Below are 25,351 nucleotides of genomic sequence, written 5' to 3'. Positions count from 1 at the left end.
ACTGATGTTTTGACAGTAACAGATGAGATAAACTAAAGGAATGTGCAGCGACAGCTCTATCTGTTTTCTTGATCAACCTGCAGTGTGTCTTTCAAGATAACTGAAAGCCCTTTGGCAAAATCTTAAATACTTTAATTCAAATGTATGTTTTAAAGACATGATACTGAAAGTTTGACATTTTTTTAATAAGTATTAATGAAGTCAAAAATATGATGGACATAAGCAATTTTGCAATGAAAAGAATATGTATAAGAATTTTCATTTAATTCTTATATTTTTGAATGTAATAAAAAGATTGGAAGCAGAATGGATGATTATCAGATTTTCTCTGAATGATTAGAAATTATGAAAGAGTGAGACGTAGAAGGATGACTCAAGTTGGACAATTTGGAAGCAGAGAAATTGAAATGATTTGAACATTTATCCCTCTGTGCCAAAGAAGGATAAAATGAAAAACTAGACATGGATTTTGATGATAGAGATGAAGAGAAGAGGAAGATCACATGAAAGGTTCATGGATGACGACTGAGGCAGAAGAGCTGCAGTGGTGACTCCTAAAGAAATCTGCAATAAAAGGTAAATGTGAAGTTATTTCGCTTTTAGATTCAACATCATCATCTTTAGACCAAAGACATCTCAGCAAATTTGAAATGTCCCAAAAAGCACTTTTCAACTTAAGCCAAAAGATAAAACAAAGGCCCAAAAGGAACAACACCCCCTCAGGAGTCACCTCTGTTCACTGGAATTAATGTCATTGGGACCATTTTGTCACTGTGTGCTCTAGTGTGACATTTTCCATCAATCTCCTGGAGTCAAGCATGCGCCCTCCCTCCATAACCATCTAATCAAGCACAAAAAGGGGGAAACAAGTTATCTCAGCAGCTCGTTATGCGTGAAAATGATCTGTAGGCTTGTGACGTGGGTCTTAAGGAACTTTTGTGGGCCACGCTGCAGCTCAACACGCTGCTGCTGCCGTCCAAACTTGGTGGAGCTCCCTGCGGAGCTCCTGGCTGCGCGCCTGCTGCCGCATCAGGCGACACTTGATACTCAGCTGCGTCCCGATCAGGTGCGCCTGGAGGGGCTGTCCGGTGTGTGACTGTGTGACCCTGGGATAAAGAGAGACCTGCAAGGACACTGCGGACTATCGCCTTTTCATTTTCTCCACTCGCATCCCTTTCCAGCCGCGCATCGCTCATTAGGAAGGAGAAAAGGGAAAAGATGAGCTCCTCTCTTCCCAAAAGCGAGTCGACCACCTCTCTGCTGCGGTCGTCGGGGCTCAGCCGCAGGGTTGCGCATCCTGATCACGCCGCCGCTCACCGGGTCCACCACCGCACTCACCATCATCAGCATCACCGTCCTGCCAGAGCTGGAAGCAGCGAGGACGCGCCCTGGTCGGATGAGTGTGAGACAAGTGCGCGGAGACCTCTCTGCCAGCCGCGACACGCTGAGTCTCGGCATTTAGTTGAGCATCACCGGGTGCAGAGGAGCCACTCTCACCGGCAGCCGAGCCACCTGGAGGATGATTACGCTCTGGAGGAGGATGCGAGGCACAGGGCGAGCCGGCTTCAGCAGAAAGAGCGCAGCAAGTCCTCCAGATCCAAACCTCATCACCATCAGCATCATCAACACCACGACTCGCCCCCTGCAGAGCGCCTCGTCCACCACGACGACTCCCGGCAGGAGAGGAGGACCTCACCGACTCCTTCTCTCCCAAAACAACCCGACGAGGCGGATTTTCTCTTCGAGCAGAGCGAAAGAGTCGTGACCGGCTCCACTTCCACTCTCAGTTCGGACGCACCTGTCCGACCGGCATCCCGCCGCAAAGCCAAAAGACTGGGCTCGGCGTCAGAGTGCGACTCCAACCTTCATCCCATAGTGAAGTCGGTGTTTGGGCAGGTAACTACAAAATTTAATTACTTCAAAGTTTCCTTTAAAGTCCAGCTCACAGAAAACACAGCAATGTGTTGGAGTTTGTTCAAGAAATAGTAACATTTTATTAGATCAAGCCTCATCACATGAAGAACAACTTGAAGGTTTTAGGGGGGAGAAAGACTCAGAATTAACAAAAAGACTTTACATTTTTAATCGGTTGTTCAAACTGACATTTAATTCATGGAAAAAGGTTTCGCTTCCTGCAGAAGAAAGATGGTCTCCTGTCAAAATGAGTGCAATGAAATCCCACTGTTCTTGACAGTCGTGATCAATCCATAATGGACTTCGGCACCCCAAGAGAACTTGACTAAGCTTTAAAGTTCATGAAAGGCTCATAATTTAATACATAAAGTTAAAGTTAAATCTACAGCAGGAGCTATAGATTCAAAGCATTCTCCTAAAATCCTAACTCAAGTCAATGATCTGTGTTAATGTGTTTGCTGTGCAGACGGCTGCGGTTCGGTTCCTGACCTTTTGCTCTGTCTCGTCCCCTTCTCTAACCTTTTCCTGACTGATTACTATGAATAAAGACCACCAGAGTCACAAAAATCTAAAAAAAGAAAACACGCTTAGAAGTTCAGATACGCTCTGCATCAATCCACTCTGACCTAATAAGTAAATAAATAATGAAAACAATAATTGTCGCTTCATGAATAAGCTTCATCTTAGACTTATACAAAAACACTTTAAACTGCAGAAAATAGCTCAAGGTGTCATGCTAATATTTAAAAATAATACTGCAAGAAAAAATAGCAGTAGTAATTTTACTGTTCTGTTAAATTTGGATAAATCTACTGTCCCACTGAAGTTCCCTGTTTTAACCGCAGCGCAGAAGGGAAAGGTGGTGAAAGTGTTGATTGTTCTGCAGGAGGTAAAATGCTCTCAGGTGAGACGCAGGCGACGCTGGAAGCAATGAAGGTTCAGCCAGCGGGTCGAGGCGGATTAAAAATGAATGTTGAAATCTGGGTGCAGCATGTGTCTGGTGTCCGTTCCTTTATCATATCCTCCAATGTGAATGCAGCGCCTTTCATCAAGACTGTCACCTGAGTCTTGATGTCCACAGAGCACTTTACCTGCTCTGTGGAAAATGTTTGCATAGACCAGAGCAGAAAAACAATAAGGGATAAAAGACGTATATACACACATTCATAAAACATACCACACTGAGATATATCCCTTGTAGCTCTGAAAGATTGTGCAGCTGTACAGTGAGTTTTCCAGTCTCTCTCCTTCCAGTCCCACCCTTATCTCCTCCCTCGCCTTTAATATCCTTCCCAATCTTTCTCTTTCCTCATTAAAATCGGTCTTTTTTTGGCAGATGATAAAAAGCTCGAGAGGAGACAATTACCTCCCCTGTGCACTGATGTGTTCCCGAAATAACTCCTCTCAATCCAGGCCAAAGCTTCAATCAGTCGTAGGTGGTTCCTCAGAGGAAAAATCCATGCCACAGTGTGGTAAATAAGGCCTCCAAAACTGCTGATGTCTGAGGGAAGAAGAGCTAATTAGGCATTTATTTTATCACATCTATAAATCAGTGTGTGAGTCTTTAATTGGTGTGCTAAATGATGTGCGACTGAAAAACTTTTATTTTGGGAGCAAGGAGAAATATTTCCTCTTGAAATGATTTTGATGCAAAGTGCCTGCTGTAAGCTACTGTCAACAATTTAAAACACCCAACGATTCCAGAAACATCACTGATGATTTGTCCAGATGCATCAGCCTGCAGTATAAGGGATGGATACGTTTCTTGGCTTTCAGATTAATTTGAAGCTAACTTGTAGTCCAAAAGCGTCCAAGACTTCCACCATTTTGAAACAACTCCATCCTATTGGTATGTGCAATTAACATGTCATGAACCCATTGACAAGTTCACATTAATTAATAGTATTACCATTATTTATATTACAGTGGATCTGAAATATTGAGGTTATAGATCACAGGAAGCTGTGAATGGAGTGAAATATCTTAATGTTCATTAATACAAACATTGGAAGCCATTCAGGCACTATACTGCAGAAACTAATATCTGCAGTTTTTCACTCTTGAAGGTGCAACCAATCAGTGCCAAGGAAAATAAATACTACACTTGGATTACCATTGTTCCAGCTAATACCATGTCTATACGCTTACACTGAGGTATTTCAATTTTCCAATCTGCATTTTGTTTTGGATATTTCAGTTATGCTTTGAAAAATATTTGAGAAATAATTGAGTTTCAATTTTATAATATGGAACATGAGCTCAAAAAACGAGTTAAATACATACTGAAGGTTTGAAGTAAGTGAAAAGTTGTATTTGGATAATTATTGAAAACCAAAGATATATAAAACATGTAAGTTGTTTGAAAATGAATCTGAAGCAATCAGATTCAAAGTAAATAACTCTCTTGAGGTTGTCATCATACTAAACCCAGACACCAAGAGAATAATCAACTTTAGGTAAGATATTAACTTCCTATAATTTTTGAACTATTCCTTTAAAGTGCTACAGCAGATTTTGGATGTGAAACGTCAGGATTAAAAGAGCAGGTTAGTTGCTTTCACTCTGTGAATGTCGCTTATATGGGAATAAAACTGAAAAACAAATGAGATGCTTTCTCCTTGAAGAGACACAGCAGCATCACTCAAAACCCAGGGTGAGATGTCAAGCTCTGCAAACTCTTTCATTTCACAGTTTATTATGTAACATCAAGATCTCCATGCAATCTCAGCAGAACTCACTTGCAGGGAGTAGAAGAAGCTAAAAATAAGCCCATCAAGACCTGATTATGAGACAGGAGGACAGCAGCGTTTTCTTTTAGGTATTACCTAAATAAAAAAAGCGGGGAAACACTTAAGCTTACGCAGCAGATTAGTGAATCAAGTACCTTTCCTAGAGTCACACATTGACTCAAGTCCGAAGAAACACGTTTACTATGCACACCTTAAGATGTAATCATGAAGGGATTATTTAGCAAGTGCAATAAGGTGAACTATTTTAGCTCATTTGCATGTAAAATAACATCAAGCAACTGGAGTTTTTTAAAGTCCTGGTAACAACATTCTCTTGGAGGAGAAGCAAAAGTTCACAGCACCACTGCAATAAATAATGACTACGACATGTTTTTCTCAGCTAGCTATCATGTTTCAGATTTGAACAGCTCTAACACAGAACATAATGGTTAAGCAAATTAATTAAATAAGAAGAACTTACAAGGAGAAAAAGCATAAAGAGAAGATTATGGGATGCAGTAGTGAATGGCAAAGTTGAACTGAGACATAGAGAACTGCATCCAAATATACAAATGGAACTGCAACATTCAGAACACAGCAAACAATTACGTTTGGGAAGGTAGGACAAATATCTTGATTATCTTTCCAGCTAATCAAAATTTTCTAAGTTTTCCCATAATTTATGTGACATCAAGTTCTCTGTTCCATCCCAAACAGGCCTCATGTTCTGCCACAGTTTCTTTGTATGTCTTACTTGACAAAATTGAGCCAACTTGATAATTGACAGAGTTTATTAGTGATTCAAACAAATCCTTTAAGCATCAGCTGTGATGTTGCTCCAAGCTCCTGTCTTATACTCCATATCTGTAGAAGCAATCAGCATTACTGAGCAGCAAGTCAGGACAGTGAAGCCTCCTAGACTATGCTAAACAAGCAATGTTCATTTCAATGCCGGATTCTGCGTTCAAAGTAGACACAAAATATAAAAAAAGCTTCAGCTTTTAAATTATTCAAGTTAACAGTCCTGACTCTCTTGAAAATGTATTTACATTTCCATTCTTTGTAAAAATGCTAAGATCTTTGGGAACCTTGCATGCTGTCAAGGAGTCGGAGTTGTGTAAAATAAAAATGCAGAAGAAAGCTTGTGTTATCCAGCAGAGGGTGCAAGCACCTATAAGATAAAACTTGCAGAATATATTTCAGAGAGAACCTCGCCGTCCTCTGTGTCCCATGAGTGAACTCAGAAACGTTTCACGGTAGAAGGAACTGAAGAAAACACGGAAATTGGATAAACCAGCTAGAATATATGCCTGCTCACAATGAAAAGCCCTAATGTCAGATGAAAGAGTATTTTTACAGTTTGTCCTTCTGCATGTGCAAGTGATGGCATTTTATTTTTTTTTAACTTCTTCCTTGGGTCATCCTGACCTTGATGACATCAAAGAATCGACTAAAAGAAATAAAAACCCATCTTTACCACAAAGAGGAAGCAAATTAAAAGAGAGTGAGGGGCTTAATCTCACCGCTGCACATGTTCTCAGTTTGTCTGGAGTAAAACAGGCTATTTTTAGACACAGTTGGGTATTTTTATATCTGTGCTGCCAAAGATGGAGGCAGAAAATTTACCCTTCGGTGAAATCCACAAAATTAGCATGAGATTGCATGCATGCACAATATACAGTTTGAATTTATGGTTTGTTTAACTTATGAATGTTTGTGACAATCTGAATTTAAAACAAGAAACAAAAATGACATAGATTTACCGAAAAACAGGACAAAAATAGAGACACGCTCGATGAAAACCACATCTAGGATGAAGTCTGGTGTTCTGCTCAAATGTGATTTTAGTGGATCATTTGGATAAAAGTGTGACGTCTCAGCCCAAGCTTGAAGGAATGACGCAAATGTGTTTTTTTCTTCAAATGCTCTTTCTGATGACTGAAATCCACAGAGGGAAGGAATCCCATGGTCACACTATTTCGTCTCAGTATCCAGATGCACTGAAAATATGATTGCCTTCCTAGGAGGACAAATAGACTTAAATACACAATGTAAGGTGCAAAATATTTCTTCTTTGAAAAAATACGATTATAATTATTTGGTACTTACTTGATCTCGGATAAAATCCGAGATCAGGTGAAAGGCAACTTTCAGCAGAGTCGGTGACCACAGGACTCAAAACTTCTTGCAGCTCTTTAAATAACTTCAAAATTATTTAAAGAAATAATTCAATAGTGTTGATAGTGTAGTTCTAGCTACACTATCTATACCATATCATACCATACCAACTTTATTTGTAAAGCACTTTAAAACAACCACAGCTGATACAAAGTGCTGTACATAAAATAAATAAAAACAAATAAAAACTCTTACAGTTTAAAACAAACATACAATGTAAAACTAGATCTCGCTGGAGTTGAAAGCCAAGTAAAATAGATGGGTTTTAAGACGAGCTTTAAAAGTGGACAGTATCTACTTTGTGTAGATAGTTTCATGGAATGGGTTTGCAACTGCATCTAAGCCTTACATCACCAGATGCAACACAAAGAGTCAAATGTCAAATTTGAAGCTTTAAACCAGTGGGGACAGTAGAGACACAGAGTGACAAACTTGCTGTTTGTCAAACTAGTTTGAATTTGTCATTGTCCAGGCTGCACTATGTCAAGAGTACATTTTGGAATGATTTTGTGGGTTTTTTATGAACTTTGGTTCCAGCGTAAGGGAACTCCTAATGGTGCAGCAACGCAACTTTGTTGGAACAGTTTGGAGTTTATGTCTTAATATTTCAACATGACCTTGTGGTTCATCACACAAAACAAGGTCCATGAAACCATGGATTACTTTGATGCACAAGAATTTGACTGGCCTCCAGAGAGTCCTGACCCCAACTCAACGAAACCTCTTTGGGATGAATTGAAGTGGAGACTATCAGCCGAGCTTTCTTGTCCAACACCAGTGTTTGACCTAAAAAATGTGTTTATAATGGAACTGAAAGGAGTGGGATAACATCACAGTGAACAGTATTAATTAAGAGTCGGCTGTAACTCAGGATCATTTAGGTGTGAAGGCAGACAAGCAAATATTTTGGCAGAACAAGATGTTAGATGTAGAAAGGTGGAAGAGACAAACTCCAAAAGATTATAACTGAAGCATTACGTAACTCTCCCCAGTATTTACTGAAGGGGAATAAACATAAATAAACTCCATTTGATTTCCATTCATAGCTAAGCACTATCTTGGTCTATCACATAAAATTAAAATTAATGCATAAAACATGGGAGATGTGAAGAAGTTGAAGGGCTGTAAATACGTTTCCAAAGTGTTTTGTAGACTCAAATTTCAAATATTTCTTCTTGTAGTGAGCATCCTATTGTTTATTTTCTGATGCGTCTGCAGCATTAATGAAGCCTGTTAAAAGCAGCTTCTAAGTTAGATCCTAGAATCACTGTTTTTTTTTTGCAGGATGCTGTTACCAAACAGTTGTGTAAGATAGTAATCAGGATTTTCTGAGTTAGTGAGTGAGTAAAATCCACCAAGGAGAAGGAAAAAAAGTACAAAAAAGAAATAAAGGGAGAGAGATGGAAATGAAGCCCGTGCACACTGTGGTGTGACATTATAAGAGCTGACGGCTCCTGTATCTGACGTCTGATGTGTTCTGAAGTTCACAATGAGCCTCCGGTGAGAGGCTGGATGAATCATCTGCAGAGCAACAAAGAGGACGCTGAATGGGAGCTTAGATCTGAAATGACTCCGGCGTGAATGTGTTTATTAGAACAGGAGCGAACAGACAAGGTCGAGCAGGAGAAGAGAAAATAGGCGGCTGCAGTGACTGACGCTGGCGTTGCCTGCGGAACTGAGACTGTGGGAGACAACTTTATAAAGCGAGGATGCTTTTACTGCATGTGGAGTTTGGACCTTCTCTACGCAAAATAAGTCAAAAGTTTGAAACTAGAAAGCTGATTTAAGATCAGTGAAAAAAAAATTATGTAAGAGCATGATTTTCTTTAAATTCAAAAGTTCATTCAAAACTCAGTACAGTCACAATTTCAACTCACATGTGAAACTTGGGATCACATAGTGAGTGCATAAAATACAATACATGAATTGGTGCACCTTGCAGAGATGTTCAAAATTAAATCAACCTTTCAGCAGCAGCATAATCTAACTAAATGCTTTTCTTTGCCACAGTTTGTGTCACTCAAAACATTTCCTATAAAACGTATCATTTTCATTACTTTTTAAGTTGATCATAGTACCTGAAATTATTTCAACAGTAATCCATAACTGCTAATTACATAGCATGAATACGAGCAGATAGAGGCCCTTTTTACTCACAGACATAGAGAACAGAGTCTCTGTAAGGCAGATATTTACGACTTGATAGGAATTAGGCTTGTAAATAAATACCCAGAAGCATTTAAAGAAAGCTGTTAATAATTATTAAAGTCATTAATAATGATGTGGTGATTCTTAGAATATCAGTATTGATATTGCTCTTTACAGACACACACGTAGTAATGCTGAAAGAATGATAATTAAAACCTAATTTAAAAGTTACTAAGCTTTTGGATGAACTGGAGACATATTTTCCTCAGGTTTCTTCAAATGTACCATTAAACTTGGCCCCTTTCTTTTTAATGATAAACAATAAATAATTATAAAAAAAAGGTATTTTTCAACATAATTATACTGTTATTCAGTATAAAGAGATGCCTCCATGTCCGTGGTCTGTCCTTTTTGTGTCCATACTTATACTATTTTTAGCACAGCAAAACCAAGCATGTTCCACTCAGATCTGTAGTTTTTCACTGAAGCGTCTCAGGGGGCGATATGCTGCTGTTTTAAACACTATTTTCTCATAAGAGCAGAAGAAGAAGAAGGTCCTATGGTCAGGTACAGCTGATAATATTCATATTTTGCAAAACCTGACAAGCTATAGAAGAATTAACCTTGTATGCAAATTAAACATGGGAGATGTGAAGAAGTTGAAGGGCTGAAAATATGTTTCCAACATGTTTTGTAGACTCAAATTTCAAATATTTCTTCTTATGTTGCACAGGAAAAGTGTCTTTTCCTGTGCAGCATAATATTCTAAGAGCAGGAATTTTTAATAGACAAGCCATCAAATTAAATAGCAAAATGTAATAAAACCAAAAGAACAACAAAAAACGGTGAAATGAGGACTAAATCCCTAAAATTATTTAAAGGTTCACATCAAGGAGTTGAAATAGAAGCCACAGTGCAAACAAAATCTTTAAAAGACCTTCTGGAGACTGAAAAACCTTAAAACTTTCAAGAAAGTCTTACATCATAATCTCTGAATAATAAATTCATAATAAAAACATTATGCTGATCTAATATATGGAAGTTAGGGCACCAAAAGACATTCTGGAAACTGAAACAACAATATCAATTTTGTCATCAAAACTGTAATTTATTTTTCTATTCAAAGTTGCATTGGAAGAAATTTTCTGTTTTTACATTTACTCCTTTCAACTGCTGGTTTTAGAGACACTATATATTCAGTGTTTATCCTCTGTGGCAAATGTGTGTGTGTGTGTGTGTGTGTGTGTGTGTGTGTGTGTGTGTGTGTGTGTGTGTGTGTGTGTGTGTGTGTGTGTGTGTGTGTGTGTGTGTGTGTGTGAGAGAGAGAATGTGTGAAAGACAAACTGCCGGCGAGCATTTCTTTCCCTGTCTGTGTGTGTTTGCGTTTGCACGTGCTGCTCCGCTCCTCTCTCCGTCATGGTAATTCGGCATCCGTGTGTAATTTCTTTACCATTTTGGCTTTGATCTGAATCCGAGCCCTGAAGCTTATCATGACTTTGTGTTGCCTCCATGTAGTCGGGGACGGATGCTGGGGGTAGAGTCGGAAAAGGGGTGGAGAAAAGAGGCAGAGAGAGAGAGTTTTATTTTTAGCTTCCTAGCCCCACATCCAAGTGTGTTTGATCAAGTGTGTGTTGGTGTGTGTGTTTGCGTGTTTGGATTAGTGTCTTTAGCCTCTTGGTCAGAAGAAGGTAATATGCTTGTCCGAAACAACTTTGTCAGGCACATTTATACAAAGATGGTTTAAAAGTGTGGAGTTAGCCGGAGTTTGGGAGGCAGATGGGGGGTGTGCGGGAAAAAGAGCAAGACTGACGGACACGCAACGAGAGACAGCGAGGGGAGAGGGGAGGGAGGGAAGACACGGTGGGAGAGAGGATAGAATGAATAAGCAATCCTGCTTTTCCACTTCAGGCACTCGCATCTTCCACAGATCACATGCATGCTTCCTCTCCCTGATAATCTTTGTTCTCCTTAACCTGTCCTTTATTTTGTCTCAGCCTCCGTCTCCTTGTACCATCCAGCAGGTCCTCCTTTGTCCTTCTCCTCGTATTTTCTCTGTCTTTCCCCAAATGTCCCTTGATGTCAGTCAGTAACCCACTGAACCTTTTTCCCCTTTCTGGTCCTTCTACTCCAATGCATGCCTTGACACCCATCCAAACATGCATGCAGACAAGTGCACTCACAAACCGACATAATAGTACAGTTAGAGGTAAAACATAAAGGACAGGGAGATTTTGTTGCCTTTTTTTTTTTTCTTTTTGCAATGGGAAACTCTGTAAAGTCACTAAAAAATTTCACCAAGAAGGTAAGCTTCGCTCTGAGGTTTTTCACCCTGTGGTCGTCTCCCTCGACTCCCCCTGACCCTCAGTGCATGTTTGTGTAATGGTGTGTCACCAACTGGATCAGTGGCTGTAATATTTGACTCAATCCCTCCTGAATGATCCCTCTGTTCACTCTGATACGTTAGTCCCCAGCTGTAGCTATAAAATCAAATCAAACCGGGGTTTGGTACAGAATTAGCATCACAGCTTGTTAACGCCGTGACTTTCAGTCCGGATAGTTGACAGGATTGTTTCGGAGTATCGGTCCTGCAGAGTTGATTAGCGCTTGAGATCCTTTACAGCATGATTAATATCATGTCATCAGACCTAAAAACCTCAAATTCCCCTCAGTGGTTAGAAGCAGCTTCTTATTACTATCAGAGTCTATCAGATAAAATCTATAACCAGAATTGATTCACATTGCCCCCCCAAAAGCATGAAACCTAACAAACTCATCTCATTACTCGCTCTGGTTGTGTCATTCTTATGCTTGAATGCACCCCATCATAGCAGTGACTGCTTTCATATCTGCAGCTGCACATCCTCAAGAAAGCACAATATGACAAGCAACTGTTGATGCCATCTGTTCGAGGAGCGCTGCAGAGTTTCTTCTCACTTTCTTCTCTAATGTGTGTATGTGTAGATGTGCTCTCTTTTCCCTCTTCCTGTTAGATTATATAACTGGCACGAGGCTCCATGGTACTTTTCTGGCAGAATGTAGCCCTGCTCCATGCATCGCTTGCTCAGATTACCCAGTGGGCATTCGTTCCTGTGGCGAGAACTGTAGGAATGCACAAATTGGCATTAGGACTGGCATGGTGGCAGATGGAGTGTGAAGGTTGTTTGTAGGATGTCATACAAGAAAAGGAACATTTCATCTGCCTATGTTTGTGAGCTCATGTCAGAGAGAGTTTAAGCAGTCGATAAATGGATGTTCGGTTATTCTCTGAGATGTCGGGTCAGTTGCTTTTATAGTTTCTTGGCGATCCTATTTTGTGGTTTTTAGGGCAGAACTCCACATTTCATGTTCTGAGTTTGACAAAAGATGTAAAATGTTGCCTTTATGCACCGATATAATGATAGTAGGAGCTTGTGTGATTTAATCTGCAGGAATATGCCACTCTGAGAGGTAGTGATTGTTTTTAATTAACCTGCAGCTCTCACACTAATTGAGTCGGCTGCTGGGAGAACAACATCTGCCCACTGGTTGACTGACTGATTGGTAATTGGAATTTCATGGCTAACTGAAATTTTACTTCATCAATTAGGACAACAGGATCGGTTTACAATGTTCCCTAAAAGGAAACAAGACAAGAAGATTGCATTGCAAATATGTTAATGTGAAATTTTAGACAATAATGACGTGATGAACAGGCTTACATGAAATACATTTTGGGTCATTGTTATAATGTGATGAAATGTGAAAAAGCTCAAACGTATAAATACATTTCTAAGAAACTGTGTTCAGCGCAGACATTTTGAAATGAAGCGTCTAGAAAGAGCTTGGTCCAACATTCAATTACAAAATCGACATATTTTCCATCCTGCTAGAAGCATTTTTCAACATGAACATACAATACCTTAAATGTTTTAGAAGCACAAGACAACAATTTGTAACCCCAAATGGTTGGGCAATTCTCACCTAATTCCACATAATGTAAAGATTTACCACCACTTTGCTAGATGGGATGGGAATGTACAAGTCAGATTCATTTATGGCATCAGCTGCGTTGTCATAATATGTTACACCCTGTTTTGTTTGACTGGGTTCCTTCATCCATCATAACTAACCTGAATTCACACTTTCCTGATTGACACCCATGTGTCAGTCCACAGTCACCCCCTGCCCCCCGGACCCCCGCATGCCCTTTGAACCCAATCCACTTCCACCCGACTCCTTGTTGACACCACACCTCAACAAAATGAGTCACAGTCTCTACCCCTGTCTTTACCTCTGCTCCCATTTCTGGCTCCTCACCCTGGATGCTGCTCCAGGACAAGAAGAAGAACTACAAAGCAGTGCAGTCCAGTGAGGAGGGGGGATCTGGGGGGGGGCATCTTGAGCCACTAGTAGCCCTGGCCCAGAACGGAGCCAACATGCACAACGTGCTGGGGCCTGCATGCATCTTTCTACGCAAGGGCTTCGCTGAGAGCCGACTGGCTGTACGTAAGTCCAGAACATATAAAGTGCATGCATTCCAAAGAAGATTAGCACAAAATGCAGTTTATGCAGAATAACCACCAGCAAATGATCACAATAGGCATCATATAAATGTGGTGTTGCTCAGAAGATGGTGTTGACTTGACAGTCTGAGATGGAAGGAGCGTTCTTGGTTGTTGTAAACAACGCAGACAGTGTGTGTGTCTGCGTGGCGTGTATACAAGCTGAATACTTCAGTAAAAAATGGAAGGTTACGAAGAATGCACCCTTCATAACCTTTGGTAACAATTGAAACACACATTTCCTGGTCACTATTTCTTTTCATGCTTCTACAAAAATGCAGGAAAATATGTCTAGATTTTTGGGGGTTTTAGTGAACAAATTGTCAGATAACATTCTGAGTGAGTTAATAAAATAAATATATTTTGCATAGAACTCACAGAGGCTCTCAAAAGCATACACACTGGTTAAAAGAGCGGGGTTTTGTCATGTGAACAACATTCTTGGAAAAAACTGAAACAAAGATTCAAATGCAATAATAACAGTGGACATGCTTACAAGTGTATGCTGTTAAAAAAGCTTGTTGGCTTTCGACCACGGCACACTGAAAGTAGTCATCCATTTTTGGAGAAATCATGAGACAATAGAGACAACACAACAACTGGAAGATTCTCCAAAGTTGATGAAAAGATGGAGGAGAAACTGATTAGAGAGGCGGTGAGGAGGCCAACACCGGCCATTTCTGACATGCACTAATTGTGTCCTGCATATCAGCCATCTCCTGTATTCTCCTTATGCTAAAGCGCACAGCCAACAAATGTATAAATGATAGTGGTAAGGTCACTCTGAGTTAGGACAAATAGCAAGATGGAGAAAACAAACTTTTTACTCTTCTTTACACTTATCACTCATGTGACAGAGCTAATAAATGACGAGCTCGGCTGACTGAAAGCTACACAAAATCAAATTCAACAGCTATAACTACAACTCAACATTTTTTGTGAATTAATTCAGGAACAAGTCTAAGTACCAGTCAGTTTTAACCAAAAACGATCACATTTCTGTTTAGAAAGTTTACAATTAATCCAAGTTAACATCAGAATGACTGCACAAGAAAAAAACAAAGGTTTTGAATGATCTAAGCAGAGTCCAAGATGCAATATGACCTGAAGAGGGCTTCAGACAGGAGAGAGTCTATTCAATTAAAGTATTACAATCTAATAGAATTAGAAAACTTTTATAAAAAGATGGCGACAAATTCCTAATAAAAAAATTTAAAAAACTGCATTTACAAAGAAAAACAATGAAGAGTCAGGCGTTTTAACAGGAGCGTACACTTATGAGAGCCACTGTATGTATCCATTATACCAGCTGAACAACAAAACTTTTATTCCTCATACAGTGAAAATGAAATATTCCAGAATATTTGAAGAACCTACCTTACAAATACCATATTTCTGATGTTTGTCTAATTTCTTTTGTTCCATACGCCAAATTTTATCCGACTGCCAAGACTCTCAGCGTGTTTTTATCTCTTTGTGATCTTACGGATGAGCTCCTCCTGTCCAGTTGGACGCAAAACTGAAAACTGCTGGCACACATCCAGAAGTCCCTATTTTTGTTTTGTTCCATTCCTAATTTTCTTTTTACAGCATCACGTTGTATGAGGAATGAAGAAAGTTGGCAAGAGTTTAAACATGTCAGCCACAGTTTGGGTGATAACCTTTCGCTGTGATTTCTTTGCAGGACCGAGAGCTGAGGCCAGAAGAGCTGGATGGTATGTCACATGACGGCATCAATCAAGTTTAATAGAGCCGCTGTTGAAAACATACTTTGAAATAAAGCAATCATTTTTTACTGCTGTGCTACAATCTCACATCTTAAATTTTGGAGAAATCCAATCTCTTATTTGAGTACATTCATTCTCACACTAAGAAAAGTAACAAAAAAATCCTACAAATTAATGTGCAATAAATGTAATCAAGCACATTTAGGCATATTTTACCACAGATTGTCTAGAAATTTCTTATAAACGTGAAGCAATGGCATGTTTCTGTTTGGGACTCTCTATAAATGGGAAAGATTAGAGAACATACCAGTCATGTAAGGATTTTTAGATACTGACTTCAACTTTCCAACATTCACAAAATTCAAGTTTATTTTCCAACTACATGACAGCCATGAGAACCACAGCAAAACTAATAGTGCACGTTATTTAATTACTTTTTAAAAGGCTTTTCTACATCATTTTATCAATGTTGTCAATAATTGTGAACAAAGCTTTATTCATAGCAGAATAAACAGTCCAAATGAGCAATTTCTAAAATATTTTAATGTAATTTTATTACATATTTTTTTGTCCCCAGAGTTGCGTGAAGCATTCAAGGAGTTTGACAAAGATAAAGATGGGTTCATTGGCTGCAAAGACTTGGGGAACTGCATGCGGACGATGGGATACATGCCAACAGAGATGGAGCTGATAGAACTGAGCCAGCAGATCAACATGAACCGTAACTGTTTGGTTTCGTTTTGCTTTATTTCCTTCTGACGGAAAGTCTAACTCTGGCTTATCTTCTGCTTTACGTCACAGATTTGTGACTTTTCTGTGATGTGGATTTGAGGTTAACTCTTGTTTTCTAACAGTGGGAGGACATGTTGACTTTGAGGACTTTGTTGAACTTATGGGGCCCAAACTTCTGGCTGAAACAGCCGACATGATCGGAGTGAAGGAGCTGAGGGATGCCTTTAAGGAGGTGAGGAAGAACCCACTGCTGTGTGACACTTAACTCAGGACTAATTAACGTAGCATCTGTGTGCATCAAATGCTGAAAAATATTTGCATCATCGCGTAAAATGAAATGAGTAATACGCAGAGGCAGTACCTATATGCACTACATTATATTTGCACTAAAGAGTCTCATCCTGGTTTTAAAAGAACAGATTGTGCAGTGAGAAAAAGGCTACAAAAAGAAGAAGTACAGTCAAGAGTTACACCAGCTACTTATTTTAACAATCTTTTCCCTTATTTTCAGTTTGACACCAATGGTGATGGCCAGATCAGCACAGCCGAACTCAGAGAAGCAATGAAAAAACTGTTAGGACAGCAGGTACGGAGAGACTGCCCTCCTTTCTGCGTCTCTCCATCAATCAGTGTCCGACTGATTTCTGCCCGTCTCTTTTCACGTGCAAATTTAGTCTGAGTGTGTGCCACAGAAGTTGACACTTTCCTCTCAACTTTACCAGGTTGGACACAGAGATCTGGAGGAAATTCTACGTGACATTGACCTAAACGGAGATGGACATGTGGACTTTGAAGGTAAAACGGCTAATATGTGAAAACAATATAACATAACACATGCACTAGTTATGATCTGGATCTGCATTTTGTGGTAGTTTTCAAGAGATGTGTGTTTATTCATGCACACAGATGCATTTATTCGGAATGAGTGTGTGTCTTTCTCGTGGTGACACTTTCCTGGTTTTGGAATGACAGGATGAAGGATGAATGAGTTAGTTTATCTACAAGGCAACATATTGCTGCACCTCAAAGATTGCCTGCAGAGAAAAAGATGAATAAATGTAAAGTTAAAAAACAAAAATCAAAACTAATAAACTGTTTTATTGGTTTAATTTTTATACTTTCATTTTTGTGCCATCTTGCAGGAATTTCATTAAAAGTTTATATCTAATGTTCAAATGTTGAAGTTTGCATTTAGTACTCAAAAAACTTGTTCTGTATTTTTGATAAATAAAAGTCGATAAATAAAAAAGTTGAACAACAGTGAATCTGAAGAGGGGTATAGAAAATAAATTCATTAATTTCAAAAATAAAATGAAGGATTAATTTTTACAGTATTTTTTGAGGTTTTGTTTATTTGTGTTTTAAAGATGCAACAACAGCTGTTGTTAGGTGTAATAATTAACTTAAGAGGTTACATCAGGCTATAGCAAGCCTTCAAAATATTGAAATTAAAGCCATAAAATAGTTTAAATAATTAAATAAATTAAATAATCTAATTGCTAATTACGTTCAAAGTAAAAAAACAACAACAAACAAACAATGAAATCAACAAATAGTGAAGTTTTAAAATTCTGGTCCTGTTTATTTTAAACAAAATCAAAGCTTTGCATTAAACTATGCTAACAATACATCATTTCCTCCATAATTCCCAGAATTTGTTCGAATGATGTCCCGATGAGTTCCTGCCAGACCTTGTATCGGATGTGGATCCTCAGCTGGAGGAGCGTGGAGAAAGCCTGGCGAAGAAAACCAACTTTCTCTGAACTGTGAAGACGGCAAAAACATATCAACCTTGCCCCAAAACTGCCTCGCTGAACGGCTGACGAGTCCAGCCAGGAGCCTCACTGTTAATGACACCCTGCTGCTGTTCCTCCGAGCATAAACAAAACCAACGGCTGCACTCGTGACTTTTCCAGAGTACATTTTCTAAACGTGATTTCTTTAATAATTACAACATCTCTGTGTGTTTACCGACCCGATGGGTAATGCCGGATGTGATGTTTGAGATATTTTCTGCAAACACCAACAGCCTCTTATTGCGCACTGTAGCAGTTAAGAGTAATTATATTTAATAGAGCCGTTTGAAGCAAAGCAACACAAAGTGCAGTGAAATCTGTTTAAATCCAGAAGTTATATGAAGCACAAAGACAAAAAGCAATATAGAAACATACCTTGTCATCTCGTCATGTCTGCGTGTGCGTTTTGTGTGTTGTTGATGTTAAATGTCGATACCGACCACAGAAAAATCAACTTAAGACAAATTGATATTTGTTTGGTAAGTATGTAAAATGTAGCACTGACTTTTCTGTGACATACATGTGCAACTTCTAGCGTGCAGAAGTTACCAATTTAGCTGCAATCCTGTAAGAAAAACATTATTAGTACCAGAATAAGCTTTTTATTATTTTTATGGTTGATTATTTCTTGCATGAATAATAATGAAGTATGTGATCAGAACGTTGTCACTAATCTGTCGCTGAGGAAGTCAGCAGATTAGTTAATAGGAATGGTTTTAGATGTCATGAAAGTGTTTTATTTTGGGGATTTTGTAAGTTTTCTTATTTTGAAAGCCAAAAAGGTTCCCTTTTGGTCAGCATTATATACCTCAAAGTGAGCTGAAACGTAAATGTCCTCCACCCTCCTCTCTAAACACATTCCAGTCTCTAAAACCTGTGTTACTACTTTATTATCAGTAAATATGAGGAAGCAGGTGAGCTTCTTATGCAAAAAAGCCAAAGAACGTTTACAAAATCTGATTTAGTTTAATAAGCAAAGCTGGGACAGCTTTGACTGTTCAAGAATAAACAAGAGAGAATATGCATGTTTTCTGATCTTGAGATATATTTGAAAAGGGAAATCCAACTTTGTGATTTTTATGTGTCTTAACTGTGTGAAACTATGCATGACAGAAAACTACTGCGATTTGTAGCAGAATATTTAAAAATAAAGATATTTCAATTGGAAAATGTGTGTTTATGTGGGACATCATTTGCATTTTATTTTTATCTGATATTGAAATGGCACCATTTTTAAACAAACTCATCATAAATCCTGTAAACCTTTGAAGTTTGAACCATAATGTGGCTAGAAAAATAAAAGTGTCAAACAGTTTAAACCAGATATCTACATCTTATCAAAAGACAGATGCACCTTTTTTTCACTGTCTGAATTTAAACCAGACCAGATGTTTCTGGTTTTGGGTCGGAGAACTATCAAAATTATTTTAATTTGCTAAATGTCGCAACAAGAATTTGTCAGAGATTAACTACTAATACTCAGAAATCTTTTTAAAAGATTTGAAGAAAATGAAAATGTCAAGCCATAAACAATGTGGAAAAAAATCTTTTGACTTTATCCTCAACCCTGACACTTTGATTTGATCACTGTAGTATTTCTCAACAAACATTCTTCTATAAAATTATTTTTCTTCTTTTGTTCTTTTAATTAAAAAAGATTAGAAACAAAAATGTGGGTAACTTTCTATTTTTTCTGCTCTAACAAAAAGCCTTGCTGCAGTGCATAGTAAATCCACCATAATCAGATTTAAGGTTTATTCCCAGTCGACATCGCAGTGACTGCAGCTCTCATTGGCTGTCGCTGCAAGTGTTTCTGCAGCAACTTGTTGCTGCTTGCCTGAAAAGCAAACAGCACAGAGTCCCTTGTTCTGGTAGATGGAGCACCAACTAATCATCTGTCATCCTCTCAGGTACAAATTCATGTCCGTCAGACGGTAGGAGACAATTGTGGGTTACTTTGTGTTGCTGTGAGCTTATTATAAAAAGGTTACAAAAGATACAAAAAGAAAATTTCCCAGACAACTAAATTTATTTCTCATCTAGAAGCAACTGCTTGAGATCATGAAGTTTGTTTTTGTGTGTTTCTTATCTTAATTTTCTCTTTTTTAAAATCAGATCTACGTTGATAAATCCTGATGTCTAACTCAGTCATCATGGTTATAAACAGAGCAGCAGACTTTTGGTAAAGTTGGAGGTTTCCATCTCTTTGTACTTAATGTCTCCTACTCTTAAAACATGGCTTGGTTGACGTGGCCTGCTGATCTGCTCTCCAAATATCTTGGCCTGTTCACCGATGTGTGGCTGACTCTTGTGTTTGGCTTCCTAATTGTGCCGGCTGTATTCGGAGTTCCTTTTCGGATCCATAAGTGCTACATGAGGATACTTCTCAGTGTATTTGAGGTGAGTTTGAAGTGTCTCTGGTTCGAAATTACTGGAATCAAAGAGTCTTCATTTTCACTTTTTTTAAATTGCACATAATTTAAAAAATTGCCTCCTCTGACAATACTTATTGCAGTCTATTTTAATAACACTAAAAATACCTTTATATGAATTAATGCCGCAGCTGAAACTGTCTTTGCACTGTTATAAAAGCGAGAGGTCTCTGCTCTTGGGGGAGAAGCCAATCATCCACATTTGGTTTCTCTTTTTTTCAGGGAGGTTTGAAAGGCTCTTTTTGAGAGACAGAATTGTATTTAAAAAGACGTATCTGAACTTACCCTCCCCACTGAGGGAAAAGCTTGTAGCCTCACTACCTCCTTCTGACTTGGTGTTGACATTGTAGCAATCTCAGGTCCCTGGGAAGTTGGTCCCAATGCAATTTCTTAAGCAAGCTTAGTCCCTGTGGTTTACCTACACATGTGTAAGCAACACATGTTCTGTCCTGATCTTGTGTTTAAAGCGAAAGTAACCAAATTTGTGGCAAAACATTAATCTTGGGAGATTTGGAGACTGCCAGTAATTTCACATTGAATGGTTACATTTTTGTTGCAATCAGACGTTCATTTATACGACATTAGTGACCAGAGTTTCTTCAACCAGCACTTTTTGAAACCAGGTCTCAGAATGAAACTTTTCTGTTTGTAATACAAGTCATTTTCTGTCCAGTATACTGTCCTTAAATCGTACAAAATGCTGCACTTTCCATTTTTATGCATAATATTTTGGACATTTTAAATTTCATGTAGTTATATTTGATAGAAGTATTATATCTATTCATTTGTATTTGTTCCCCAACTCCACAGTGGCTCTGTAGATTTCTCTCTCTTATATCTGATGCAGAACTGTCCTCCCTCAAGTTTATGACCCACTTTTCCAATTGACAAGCTGGCTAGTGAGAGTTTGAAGCTAAAATTGGCCCATAATAGAGTTTATCATCTGCAAAGCACATGTGCTCCCAAACTTCAGTGGAGCATAGCTGTGCTCCAGAGAAAACTTGCTGTCTGATGTCATTGCTTTGATCACATCGTTACCTTCTGCTGCACATTTTCCAACTATCATTCCAGTCTAGTGACCTGAAGAGGTTTTTGATGGCAGTCTGTTTATTTGTCCTTATTTAGTGGACAACATTGCAAATGGAGCTAAAGGCAAAAGAGAAGAATCATCAACTCTACAAACATTATACCAATGGTAAAGCATTTCAGTCACAAACCATTTATGTGCTGACGTATCTTTCTCTGTGAGACTTTATAATAATTGTTTTCTCCTAAGGTATCATAGTCAAAGTCCCAGATTCAACTTTGAAGCAGGAAATTCAAGATCTACGACACAGTGCTGGTTGTCTGCGTCTGGAGCCAGGGTTTGAACTGGCTGATGTTTTCTTCTTCTGTCGGAAAGCCTTGGAGAACATTATAGATGATGACGTGACCAAGCGCTTCTTGGCCCAGAAGTTGGAAAACTGGAACTTGCTCACTAGGAGCAACCGCAACTTCCGCTGCATAAGTCTAAAACTTTTAGCCCTGTGGATTCTGGGAGTTTTAATCCGCTATGGTGTACTGCTCCCTTTCAGGTCAGAGAGGCAAAGAAGTAAGTTTAGAATATATTTTTTAGCTGTCTTAAATAACCATTTTATTCTGTGTTTTGCAGAGTGACTGTGGCCGTCACAGGTATTTTTCTGTTTATTGCTTTAAGTACCGTGGTGGGATTAATACCCTGCACAATGTGAGTCCTACTGATGCCTCAAACATAAATATAAGTGAGGTTTATGTTGATAGATACTAAATTACAAACCTGACAGTGTTAGCCATGAGTTTCCATCTAAACTGATGGAAACTCATGAAGTCATTTTATCAATGACTCCAGGTTGAGAGCCTACCTCAGTGACAAGGTGCATCTGATGGGTTATCGCCTCTGTGTTAGATCTCTGACTGGAATCATCACCTATCACAACAGGTATGGGATAATTAATGTTCTGAAACTGATTTTCCTTACTGAAAATACTGCAGAGCAATACTGCTGCACAGAGTCAACGATGCTGTTGCTACATTTCCAGTGAGAGGAACATCTACATTCAACATTGGTGTGTCTGTTTTTATGGCCTTCAACTGACTTTTCTTCACTCCAGTGGAGAATCATTGCATTACATACAATCCAAACAATTTTAAATATAGCCTTAGCAAAACATTTTGTGATCACTTTCTTGCTCCTTCCATCTCGCAGGATTTCTGACCACTCTACTAATCAGAATTGGTAGAATTTATTTACAGTGATTTCCTAGCTGGACTCAAGCTTTCAGTAAGACATCCGGGTAGTTTGTCTGTGCCTCCTTTATCTGCAGGGAAAACAAACCAAAGAATGATGGCATCTGCGTGGCCAATCACACCACACCAATAGATGGGATCATCCTGGCCAATGACCATTGCTACTCTTTGGTATGAAATTTGAAGTGTGTGTGTGTGTTTTTATGGCGTCAGAGTATTTTTAAAAGCTCAGGGATGAAGTAAGTGAAATCATCTGACAGGTCGGGCAGTTACATGGCGGCTTGCTGGGGATGATCCAGAGAGCAATGGTGAAATCTTCTCCTCATATTTGGTTTGAGCGAGCTGAAGTCAAAGACAGACGCCTAGTGGCCAAAAGGTAACATTACAGATAGAGTCTTAAAACTGCTTTGGTCCATTTAAATAATTGCACTTGTTTATTTTTTAGTCTGAGTTCACGGCGTTGTTCATTTTTAAAAAGAGAGAAGAACATATGAACTTGTGATTGGCTACTTTCACCAAATGATTTTCAATTAAATAATATAAGCTGCCCACTTCTACTACAGTGAAAATAGCTCAAAAATATTATGTATGCTGTTGCAAAAAATAATTAACCTTAAAAATGAATAGCATAACACTAAAAAAAATCCTCTAATTCAGTTTTTTCTGTGTTATTTCAGGCTCAGAGATCATGTTGCAGACAAAAACAAACATCCTGTCCTCATCTTCCCTGAAGGTAAGTTTGTAAATCCTACATAAATAGATACATAATGAGAGGAGTTTGACTGTAGGAAACATCAAAAGACTTTAAACACAATTCTCCTACTATATGTGTAAATACATTTAAGTGTGAACATGGATTTTGTCAAAACAATGCTTAAGAGTAAAACAAAATATATGGACACTTTTTTTAATCCTTTACATTGGAGGACAACAACCGTAGCAAGCATACTGGTAAAGTGCTTGCTATAGTAACATCCAGCCTGCAAAAAAGATATTAATGATGTTTATGCACATAAAATAATTATTTTTCAACCAGAAAGACAATTTTCTCTTCCAAGCCAATGTCAGGCAAATGAATGGCCCTTTTTACTGTTTTACTGCATGTCTGCATATGTGTAAACAGAGAGAGAGAAAAAAGGTTGTCAGTTACATTTTCACACGACTGCTTGTCTCTTAAATCTTTTAAACTTTTTGCCAACAAAAATAGTCAATTTGCCCGTGGCAGCAACCTGAGATGTGGTGAAGACAACTTGTTGAAATTCAGCCCCAGAAAGACAGAGTTAAAGTGATTTTAAACAGATACGGTTGATGTGCGTAAATTTAACTCAAGACCTTTTTTTTTTTCAGGTTTAAGGGGAATTGTCTAAACAGAAGTAAATATCCATTAGGCAAAAGAAACCTCAACAAAACCATGTTTTAAACAGATTAGCTACAACCAGATGCCAAATCTGTCATCTGAAAGCAAAAAGAAAATCTAACTGTACTGTCAAGATGTACTGATAAAATAGGCAGTGCGTATACAGTGCTGTTTGAAGAAATGTTTGAGAGTCATTTAAAAAGTACCTTCAATCAAAGTGTTTTAAAGACAAACAAAAAAAGAAAAAAAATTCTATTTTGCTGCATTTGCAGTTTTAAAATCCTCACATTATTTCATTTACAGGTTCTTGTGTCAACAACACATCAGTGATGATGTTTAGGAAGGGGAGCTTCGAAATCGGCTGCACCATCTATCCTGCCGCCATTAAGGTAGCGCTCTCTGCTGCACTCATGTTGTTCATAGCAGCCACTGAGAGGAAAGTTGTTTGTTTCAGTATGATCCTCGCTTTGGAGATGCTTTTTGGGACAGCAGTAAATTTGGTTTGGTGCGATACCTTCTGAGGATGATGAGCAGCTGGGCCGTCGTCTGCAGCGTTTGGTACTTGCCACCAATGAACAGGAAGGTGAGGTGTTTATGTCATCGTGTTATTTTGATGACATAATTAATATTCAAAATAAGCCCATTTGAATACGCAATAAAATCTAAAATATCTCTTCCCATTTCCATTTTTCAGGAGCTTCAAATGATTTGTATGAGCTAAAAACCCTATTTGTTTTCAACTGTCAGCACATAAAGACAGGAAAACATCACCTTATGACTGTATACATTGTTCAAAGTATGTAAAGTCTCATTAAGAGGGTGTCTTTTAATTTTCATTTCTTTTTAAAATGTATTTGTAGGAAGGAGAGGATGCCATGCAGTTCGCCAATCGAGTAAAAGCTGTCATAGCTGCCCAGGGAGAGCTAGTGGACCTCGTGTGGTGAGTCACTGTTTTATTTAAATGTCATTCAGTTTATTTATCATTTTCATTTCACATTTTTATGGGGGCAGTAATAATAGTGCAGAACACCTGGCCTAGTTCATGAAATTCATTACTGGGGATTTTATCTTTGACTGTATTAAAAACCCTGGAGCTGAATCGGTGGCTCAAACTCTAATTGCTCCCTTCAGGGTCAGTGGGAAACATTAGCGTTAACGTTGATTTTCTGAGTGACATTGCCTTTTCTATTCATATATGCTCCCCCAGGGATGCTGGACTGAAACGAACCAAAGTGAAGGATACTTTTAAAGAAGAACAACAGCAGCTTTACTGCAAAATACTTCTGGGTGACCATGAAAACCACAACCATCCGGAAAGCTGACAGAACACCAGACAAAGAAGAAAACCATTATAGTTACAGGCTGTTATCTTCTGTTTAGTAACACAACACCTGGTGGTAAGACTCAAACAATGAAGGTCATGTCTTTACGTTTTTAAAGGTAAATTATTAGGAAATCAGGTTCTGTGACCCAGTGAAATCCTAATTTAAAGATGCAGCAACTGCAGACGTTACATAACTGAGACTGTAGAG

The 25,351-nt window shown here is 38.6% G+C and overlaps 2 protein-coding genes across 5 annotated transcripts; both read left to right on the top strand.

Annotated features, from left to right (window-relative positions):
- Positions 1-831: 831 nt before the first annotated feature.
- On the top strand, positions 832-18,935 carry cabp1b (calcium binding protein 1b). Of its 3 annotated transcripts, none has more exons than XM_055040167.1 (8): positions 832-1,896; positions 13,283-13,450; positions 15,195-15,225; positions 15,815-15,958; positions 16,092-16,201; positions 16,481-16,555; positions 16,692-16,764; positions 17,622-18,935. In XM_055040167.1, exons 1-8 carry the CDS (start codon positions 1,219-1,221, stop codon positions 17,645-17,647), a joined length of 1,305 nt encoding a protein of 434 aa, XP_054896142.1. In that variant the 5' UTR covers positions 832-1,218; the 3' UTR covers positions 17,648-18,935. The 3 variants fall into 3 exon arrangements, with proteins under 3 accessions (XP_054896142.1, XP_054896143.1, XP_054896144.1); XM_055040169.1 differs by lacking the exon at positions 832-1,896 and adding an exon at positions 9,338-11,271; XM_055040168.1 differs by lacking the exon at positions 13,283-13,450 and having other exon boundaries at positions 833-1,896.
- A 646-nt stretch (positions 18,936-19,581) lies between these two features.
- gpat4 (glycerol-3-phosphate acyltransferase 4) lies at positions 19,582-25,149 on the top strand. Of its 2 annotated transcripts, XM_055040165.1 has the most exons (13): positions 19,582-19,675; positions 19,881-20,165; positions 21,323-21,392; positions 21,474-21,771; positions 21,849-21,923; positions 22,065-22,154; positions 22,540-22,633; positions 22,723-22,838; positions 23,140-23,195; positions 24,123-24,208; positions 24,274-24,402; positions 24,680-24,759; positions 25,027-25,149. In XM_055040165.1, exons 2-13 carry the CDS (start codon positions 20,001-20,003, stop codon positions 25,139-25,141), a joined length of 1,374 nt encoding a protein of 457 aa, XP_054896140.1. In that variant the 5' UTR covers positions 19,582-19,675; positions 19,881-20,000; the 3' UTR covers positions 25,142-25,149. The 2 variants fall into 2 exon arrangements, with proteins under 2 accessions (XP_054896140.1, XP_054896139.1); XM_055040164.1 differs by having other exon boundaries at positions 19,588-20,165.
- The last annotated feature ends 202 nt before the right edge of the window (positions 25,150-25,351 follow it).

The sequence above is a fragment of the Poeciliopsis prolifica genome, unplaced genomic scaffold (genome assembly GCF_027474105.1).
Source record: "Poeciliopsis prolifica strain line A6 unplaced genomic scaffold, Auburn_PproV2 SCAFFOLD015, whole genome shotgun sequence".
Taxonomy (NCBI): domain Eukaryota; kingdom Metazoa; phylum Chordata; class Actinopteri; order Cyprinodontiformes; family Poeciliidae; genus Poeciliopsis; species Poeciliopsis prolifica.
The sequence above is the reverse complement of the archived record's forward strand: the minus strand, read 5'-3'. Positions and strand labels throughout refer to the sequence as shown.

Coding starts and splice junctions, on each gene's coding strand:
- gpat4 (XM_055040165.1), top strand. CDS start 20,001: ATGGCTTGGTTGACGTGGCCTGCTGATCTGCTCTCCAAATATCTTGGC. Junction 21,924..22,064: donor GGATTAATACCCTGCACAAT/GTGAGTCCTACT, acceptor CAATGACTCCAG/GTTGAGAGCCTACCTCAGTG. Junction 22,839..23,139: donor AGACGCCTAGTGGCCAAAAG/GTAACATTACAG, acceptor GTGTTATTTCAG/GCTCAGAGATCATGTTGCAG.
- cabp1b (XM_055040167.1), top strand. CDS start 1,219: ATGAGCTCCTCTCTTCCCAAAAGCGAGTCGACCACCTCTCTGCTGCGG. Junction 15,959..16,091: donor CCAGCAGATCAACATGAACC/GTAACTGTTTGG, acceptor GTTTTCTAACAG/TGGGAGGACATGTTGACTTT. Junction 16,556..16,691: donor AAAAACTGTTAGGACAGCAG/GTACGGAGAGAC, acceptor CAACTTTACCAG/GTTGGACACAGAGATCTGGA.